Source organism: Sinocyclocheilus grahami, unplaced genomic scaffold, assembly GCF_001515645.1.
Source record: "Sinocyclocheilus grahami isolate Dianchi unplaced genomic scaffold, SAMN03320097.WGS_v1.1 scaffold18.1, whole genome shotgun sequence".
Lineage (NCBI taxonomy): Eukaryota > Metazoa > Chordata > Actinopteri > Cypriniformes > Cyprinidae > Sinocyclocheilus > Sinocyclocheilus grahami.
Genome location: NW_015505197.1, coordinates 2,793,794 through 2,802,867, shown reverse-complemented (window position 1 = coordinate 2,802,867; position 9,074 = coordinate 2,793,794). Strand labels below are relative to the sequence as shown.

The 9,074-nt window shown below is 36.5% G+C and overlaps 1 protein-coding gene across 1 annotated transcript in view; it reads right to left on the bottom strand.

The window, feature by feature from the left end:
- Positions 1-9,074, bottom strand: part of LOC107553536 (phosphatidylcholine:ceramide cholinephosphotransferase 1-like) — a 50,860-nt gene that overhangs the window by 8,312 nt on the left and 33,474 nt on the right. Inside the window, exon 2 of the mRNA XM_016235803.1 lies at positions 332-1,198. Coding sequence (XP_016091289.1) covers positions 332-972 — 641 coding nt within the window. The 5' untranslated portion in view covers positions 973-1,198. The remainder of the gene's footprint in view (positions 1-331; positions 1,199-9,074) is intronic.

Here is a 9,074-nt window from a genome sequence, read left to right as displayed (position 1 = left end):
TTATCCTACCTCTCTCACTGATAGGATAAAAAATATTTTAAGTCTGACCCTTTACTGCTCAGTTCAGTTAATTAGAATAATATATATATATATATATATATATATATATAAATAAATATAAAATATCTTCTAAAATATTTTAGACATTGGCATAGCCAGATATATACATTTATTATTATCATTGTGTATATTTATTTCTAGTTATGCCAAGCTCTAAAGTCATGCAAGCTCTTTAATCAGTATTGACAAATATTGCAGTTTCTTTTTTAATGTACAGAAACTAGGAGTGTCCATAGATTAAAACCACTTGAAAAATGATTAAGGAACTGACCTGTGTTTAAGCAGAAGCCACTGCGTAAACCACAGTCCCACAAGCAGCATGCCGTTGATCTCACAGATGGAAAACGCCCACTCCACACGATCGAACAGATCAAAGAATTTATCTGGCAGGGGCGGAGACTCTTCCTTGGGCGGGACACGTTCGTGCACCACTGAGATCACAACTGTTGTCGTGAGGAAGCAGGACAGAGCGTAAAGGAAGGCCACGCCTGTTTTGAACCACTCCGTGGGATACGGCGTGCGCTCCTGCTCAGGCAGCGACGGAATCAAGATGCGAACCGCCTTAGAGTGCAAGCCATTCTTTGGACTGCCGTTGAGGATCTTGCTGTTGCTAACACTGTCGTTGGCAAGGGTGATGCCAGTGTGACCGTTGGCTTGGTTACTGTTTTCGTGGTTGTTGTTCTTGAGCGCCTTCATGTGGCTGGTGAAGCGCAAAGTCTCTATGCGCTCCAAAAGTTGTCGACCACTGTCCCCCGTGACCAGGGACAAAGGCGAGGCCTTAAAGTCTTCCTCAGAGAGTCTCAAGAGGGCAGGGCCATCCACGTTCCGCAATGCATCCATGTACTCCTGCATGCCTTCATCAGTCAGCCAATCGGAGACATCACTCGCTGTCCACAGCCTCACCTCCTTCATGTCTGGGTAAGAGAAAGTAGGAAGGCCTTTTCAGGGGTTTTCACTCAGCAGTTTAGTGCTCTGACAGCAGTCATACTGTCTCTGGGACATTGGAGGAGAGTAGCTGGGAGGTCCAATTTTTCACCCCCTCCTCCTCCACTGTTGTTAAAATTTAGTAATGGCAAAACCAGACAAATTCTTGTAGTCTCAAGGATGCTGCATCTAGTGTGTGCACCAATGTACAGCCCTGAAGAAAGAAAAGCACATACAAGTTAGCTAACAGATCGTGATTTGCCGTTACAGAAAACGTGAGTAATTATTTGCCCTAGCAGTCCTAGAAAACAACACATTTTTTCTGACAGTTACACAGACATGTGTGCGTGTCACAAGCATATACAGCAAAACTGTATTGGTGTAAACTGTTCTTAAAAATTTTAAATTACTTTTCTATTTTCATATAAACGTAAAATTTACTGAATTTTCAGCAGTCATTACTTCAGTCTTCAGTGTCACACGATCTTTCAGAAGTCATTCTAATATGCTGATTTGGTGCTCAAGAAATATTTCGGTCACACTTTATTTTAAGGTCCAATTCTCACTATTAACTAACTATTAAGTAGGACCTTTCCCTCAGTAAACTCTGAATTTGCTGCTTATTAATAGTTAGTAAAGTAGTTGTTAAGTTTAGGCATGGTGTAGGATTAAGGGATCTAAAAATTATATACATCCTTAATAAGGCATTAAAATCTGGTTTATAAGTACTAACAAACACCCAATATGCTAGTAATATGCATGCTAATAAGCAACAAGCTAAGAGTGAGAATTGGTCCCTAAAGTATTACCAATATTTCTTATTGATCAATATTTCTTATTAATATCAACGTTGAAAACAGTGTGTTGCTTAAAATTGTGTAAACTGTGATACACTTTTTTCAGGATTCTTTGATGAACAGAAAGTTCAAAAGAGCAGCATTTATTTGAAATAGAAATCTTTTGTTACATTTTAAAAGCTTTTACTGTCACTTTTGATGTATCCTTGCTGAATAAAATTATTAATTTTCTTTTTTAACATCTTATTGACACAAACTTTTGTATATATTTAAATATTTTACAAATACACTTTATTAATATACTTATAATCAATACTTCACAATGATTCAAGGGATGAGTCAAAATATATGATTAATAAAATAACAGGGTTTTTTTGTCCAATTGTCATATACTTTTTTTAAAAGTTTGAAATTTTGTAATTCATCTCAGAGCTGTTCGGTTTGATTCAAAGCTGGGAAAAATAGGAACATGAATGGGAAAAATACCTCCTGAAGCAACAGGGCAGTCACTGTCAATGCTTTGCTCTATTTTCATATATTGTTAGGTCCATAAAGTGTAGCTCATTGTAGAGCTGTACAAACTTTATTTAAAAGTCAATACGTCCAGCTTTGACTATATTGACTTAGGACATATGGATAGACATATTACTTGTTACGTAATAACTACACCACACACACCCTGAGTGTTCTGAAATGCAGAATATGACTTCTACCTGCCTAGCTGTAACTTGTATGTGTGCGTAATTGAGCATGCAGCAGAATACAAAGAGCAGAGAGATTAAAAGTCTCTGACTCAACACTATGTTTAGAAGACCTTTGGATATTAGATCAGATTAGAGGGAAAAAAAAAATCACTCACACACACACACACACACACACACACACACAAAGCATAACCATAAGCATAACTTGGAAATTATGCCAAATAACCACAGGCCGTATGTCAGATGACCAGCCAACCATTAGCTTTCATCCTTTTAGCAGATCTGTGTTGCTCTTAGAGAAATTACCTGTGGGTAAGCAGCAGTACAGTTTTCCACAATATTTATTCTTGTTTTATTCTACTTTTTTTTTGGTCAGGCCTTAAACCCTTTGATGTCACTAAACCGGTTTTATTTTTGGCTCGTAGGAGGATCTACCACATTCATCAGCTCAAGTTGTTCCTTTTTTTGTTGTTGCTGTTAGAAGTTATCCTGTTACATATCATTGTGTTTTTTAAAATAAGGATATATATATTTAGCATAGCAGCTACATTTTTGTCAGTGTTGGATTATTGTGATATCATATGCAGGCACCTAAACATTGTTTACAGGTGTTGGATTCAGTTTATCATGGAGCATTAAGGTTCATCACAAATTCAAAAGCCCTTACTCATCATTGTTTATTGTACTCTCGGGTTGGACGGCCGGCGTTGTCATCCCGTAGACTTAAGCATTGGAACTTATTTAAATCATTTTAGGTTTACTTCCTTCATATTTACAGCAGAATATCTTACAAAAAAGGTGTAAAGAATTATGGTCTTCGCTCACAAGACTATTATCTTTTAAGCATCCCTAAAGTTCGTACTAATATGGGTCAACAGGCATTTAGTTATGCTGCTCCATTTGATTGGAATCCACTACAAGATAAGTTATGCTTAAAATAGTTGGTATCACTAAATGATTTTAAATGTATTTTAAAGGATCTATTTGTAGAGTCACCTGATTGTAAATGTTTTGAGTGATTTGTGTATGTTTCTGTGTATGTAAACGAATATATTTAGTTTTATGTGTAACTAAATGTGCTGCCTATCTTGGCCAGGACCCTCTTGTAAATGAGATTTTAAATCTCAAGAGTTTTTAATTTCCTGGTTAAATAAAGGTAAATAAAAATATATATATTTGTGATGGAAATCAATAGCGCTGAAACACTTCCTTTCTTGAAATATCTTTTTGCATTTTAAAAGTGTAAAAGTTTAATTTTAACTTTGGCGGTTTAAATTCAACATGATACTGTTAAACAACAAGAGTCCATGGGTTCTGAATCTTGGTAGACATTTTTAAAAACATTTAGTAGTTAGAAAACAAGGGTCACTTGAGCAAATTCAATTCTGTTATATAAACATTCTTAAAATTCAGGACACACAGCTCATTCTGTTTTGCCAAGTTATATATATTAGCCAACATTAATCTTTAATCTCTCTACTTTACATTTTCGTTTTAATAGTCCTAAAACAACGCATTTCCATTTAATACAATTAATCATTGACAATAAGTGTTCAGATGTTAATTATGTGTGCATCATTACAGTTTGTTCCAGTTTTTCCAGTAAGCTATCTACATTAATGTGTAAATGAATGAAGCACACTGGATTAAAAAAGCCTCAAATAAACAATGAACAAACGCAGCTCATTCTGTTTTGCCAAGTTATATATATTAGCCAACATTAATCTTTAGAGCCTCTCTACTTTACATTTTCGTTTTAATAGTCCTAAAACAACGCATTTCCATTTAATACAATTAATCATTGACAATAAGTGTTCAGATGTTAATTATGTGTGCATCATTACAGTTTGTTCCAGTTTTTCCAGTAAGCTATCTACATTAATGTGTAAATGAATGAAGCACACTGGATTAAAAAAGCCTCAGATAAACAATGAACAAACTGACATGAATAAACAAATCTCGCCTTGACCCACTCAATAAACCTGCTCAATAAGATTTTCTACAAAGCCTCATTTAACACTTATAATTTGTACACAAACCAAACACACAGCCTTTCTTCCTCAAAGGGTGACATCCAAAACAGCCATGAATGAAAAAGCGACAGCATTTGATACAGAAAAGAAAAAAAAAATCAAGCAGATGTTGTGCGAGAACACCCACGTGGATAAACACAGACTTCAGCATACACAGCTGACAGTACAATAAAAAACCTGCAAGACTGATGAACACAGCAACATGATATTAAATAAAATAAAATAAAAACACCCTTTACAAACACAAGGCTTTCGGTTCTCAACAGCCTACACCCACTGTCTTCCTCTCTTTTACCAGACATCAGATGTTTGGAACGTGCTGGTGCTGTAAAGAGCACACGACGAAGGAGAGAATTCCACAAAAGTCTTTTAATTATAAAGCCAAGAGCAAACAAGGCAGGGGTAGCACAAACACAAATGTAGGTATAACAAATAACCGGCAAAGGAACTGAACAAAGCATGGAGTATAAATAATGGGGCTTATGAAACAGAAACACCTGCGAGTAATAAGTAACCAAGGAAATTAATGAGGAGCTGTTCAGAACTAAACGGGGCAAGAGAACAGGAACTGAAAGTAACACAATAGAAAAGTTCATAACCGTGACAATGTTTTCCATTTGCTCATTTTCTTGTCAGAAAACTCCTTACATTCAGTTAAAATATTGTAACACCGTTTTGACATTTACTCATTTTTCAAAGGTTGTCAGTCATATTTCAGTGCAGCGGATCTTCATAATATTATAGCAGGACGAAGAAAAACATGAAACAACATGGGTGATTCTTCAAAACACCTACCTTCTTGAAATCTCAAAAATGAAACTGGATTAAGGATCTGATCATTGCCTTCAACACCCAGTTTCACTGCTTGATAATTACTGCATCAAGGAAAATCAACTGCAAAATTTATGGAACTAGGCCTGGCACGATAACAACTTTTTGTTGTCCGATATATTGCCCCAGAAAAAATTGCGATAAACAATATTATTGTCATTTTAAGACCATTTTATGCCACTCAGTGTTTCCCCTGCCATTATATTGGTAACGGCACCCCCCGTCCCCCTTGAAGGTCAAGTTAATTTTATTTAATTATATTTTCTCTATAGCGCCAGATCACAACAAAAGTAATTTAAAGTTATATTTCCGATAGAACAGGTCTATACCGTGTTCTATTATTAAACAAACTAAATAGCCTTATGTTATTTATCTTATTTACAGGCGGCATGTCATTTCGGTCTCTACGTTATGGTCGCACTCTCTGTATCACACACAGCAGAGTTGGGCGCGCACACACACACACACACAAACACACACGTGCGCGCACTCCCACTCCCACTAATATTTGTAAATATTAAGCCGCAAAACGACTATTTAAAAATGAACCCTGCGTGTCTCTGAGTTAATGAATGTTTTGTTTACTACTTGTACTGAAGCGTGCGTGACGCTTGCAGTGACTTTAGCGTCTGTCATCTCACTAAATTAGGACATAATACATGAACAACATCTCCAGAACTGCTCTGAGAGTCACTTCATGAGCATTTGACCGTTTTATTTGAGTAAAACTATCCTCATATCATATACACACAGAAATGTGAAGGTATTCACGGCAATCCATCAAAATAAAAGTTCAGTTTAACTTGAAGGCATTGCGGCAGAAATATATTACTATTGTTCAGTAGAATGTACGTAATAGGCTGCTGCTACTACTACTAAAATGATTAAAACCTTATTTTTAAGGAATAATCATAAAATATTTCTTCAATGTTTTAATTGTAATATTAAATGACCTTTATTTTCCCCAAAATTATTTTTTTTAAAATTTTCATTACTAAAAAGACAGATTAAATGAATGTTTTATGCCTTAAAAAATTTAAATACACAACACAGAATTTCTGAGCAAAAATCATAAGGCTATTGTAAGAATAAATGAAACTTGTTTTTATGCTTTCAAATAATTAGACATGCTAAAGCAGAATTTGGTAACAATAAAAACTTGAAACTTGGAAAAAATAAAACATTTCATAGGGCCCTAAACGTGTAATTTTTGTTAAACTTTTAATAAATTGATGTTAAATTGTTTAAGTTTCATGATTTTAATTAATTAGACATGCTTTTTGATTAATACAATTTAATTTAACCATTAAAAAGGAGTCCAGAAAAAACCCCCGACACGGATCCCTAAACAAGGCCATATCTGCAGATGAAACTTTGTTTGTAGAAGCATTTTTTAAATTTGAACTAGCACTGACTACACCACGTTATGTACGATAAGCTGCAAAAGACACTTGTGCAAGTGGAATGCAAATAACATGGTGACATTAATTTTTATGTAAATATAATTGCATCACCAAAATTGATTGAGGTCATGTACATATATTGTGCGATAAGTCGATATATTGATTACTGCGACACACCTATATGGAACTGAATTATACATCTTCATGGAATTCCAAGGAATGTCAAAACATAGCTTTTCATACCATCTATAACATTCCATAGAATTCTGTGAAATTGAATTCAGTTCCATGAAATTCCAAAACATAAAATGTATTATATGACATTTAATATAAGTTAGTAATAAAAGTCTGGGTGGCGACAAGCCCAAAATGGAGAAATAATCCCTTAAAAATAAGGAAAAATCAACACAAAAGATTGAACTATTATATACTTGCCATTATCCTTTAAAGCTAAAGTATTTAAACATTTCTTTTCTTTTTAAAATAATCTTTGGGTACAGAAAAATGTAATTATTTACAAAACCATAAATAGTGAACAATACGAACATTTATAATAGGGGTCGACCGATTATTGGCCTGGCCGATTATCACCGCCGATATTAAGCATTTTTATGATTATCGTATCGGTCATTTTCAAAACCGATTCGCCGATAAAATAACTTAATTTTGAAACGCGCTATTTGGCTCTGATGCAGCCTGTCAGAACTCGCCACTCTGTGGCCTAAAGCAGTCTCCGCCCACCGCTCATCTGATTTGTTGGGAGTCACGAGTCAGACCAATCAAAGCGGAATTCACTCTCACTCCAAAAGCGCTTGCTAACTGCAGCTGCTTCAGTGATCACGCATCAGTTGTCTCTCAAAGGTGAGGCAGCAGCAGATGTTGCTTAAAGGGGTCCTATTATGCTCTTTTACAAAGTCTTGATTTTGTTTTGGGGGTGTACTAAAACATGCTCTCATGCTTGGTGGTTCGAAAAATGCATTATTTTTCACATAATTTACATTATTACAATACCTCTCTCCCCAGGCTGGCAAAAACGGCTTGATTAATTCTGGGTTTGATGAAGGTCTGCCTTCCGAAAAACAAAATGTGTTGTGATTGGTTAGCTTTCCCAGTGCGTTGTGATTGGCGAACAGCTTAGATGGTGTTCCAGTACTGCAACGCCCCTTGCTCCATCATTCAACAAAAGCTTTTGGGCGAATCCGGCAGGCAGTATGTTGTGGAAGCTGTCCTCAGTAAAATGTGCAGCACACAATAGCAAATTGGGGTTATAATGCTCAGGAACAGAGTTAAAAAATAAATTGCAACCACTGTTTCCTGACATCATCCGCTTTCGGAAGCCCAAACAAAGACGTTTGAGCACAGAGGTGAAAAAAACCTCTGTCGCACACCGGAAGCGCAGCGTCGCGCCACGTCTTTAAAATTCAAATACATTATTTTCTGAGTGTAGGCACACTGGCGGCGCCGTTCGGTGTCTGTCCGCGGCGCCCAGCTACATCGTGTTATACTTGTAAGAATTGTTTTAGACATGCCGAAAATTTGAAGCTACAGCACTGCAGCTCTTCTTCTTCTCTCTCTGCCAAACTCTGCAGCAGCATTTCTTCTTCGTTGTCTCGTCTGATGCTCTCACTCAACCAAGCGTTCTAACCACAACCTCACACCTCCCCACCCCCCAACCATTCGAATTTCTCTGTCCGCGGCGCCCAGCTACATCGTGTTATACTTGTAAGAATTGTTTTAGACATGCCGAAAATTTGAAGCTACAGCACTGCAGCTCTTCTTCTTCTCTCTCTGCCAAACTCTGCAGCAGCATTTCTTCTTCGTTGTCTCGTCTGATGCTCTCACTCAACCAAGCGTTCTAACCACAACCTCACCCCTCCCCACCCCCCAACCTTTTGAATTTCTGTAGGCGGGAATTCTTCGTAATGACATTCCAATGAGCCGCTTTGTGATATCACAAAGCCCGGAAAACAAACGCTGTAGTCCAAACGAGTCGTTTTTTGTAGTTCTTTAAAAGGGATTTTTAAAAAACGAAATATCTCCCTTTGGAGTGGACTTTGAGATTTGTAACTTTCTAGATCTTTATTATGCCCAAACATACACACTACACACTGACTAAAATAAAAAAAGTGAAAAAGCATAATAGGACCCCTTTAAGTTGCAATAGATCCCAATCCACTAACGTTGCAGTGAAGTTGCAAAACACCTCAATATTATCTATGATTTCCACGATGCGGAAAACGCGGACGGAATCACGGAATCCAGTCATAAATGGAATTTACTGTATGACGCGGAATGTCACGGAATTTGTCAAAGTTTGGATGA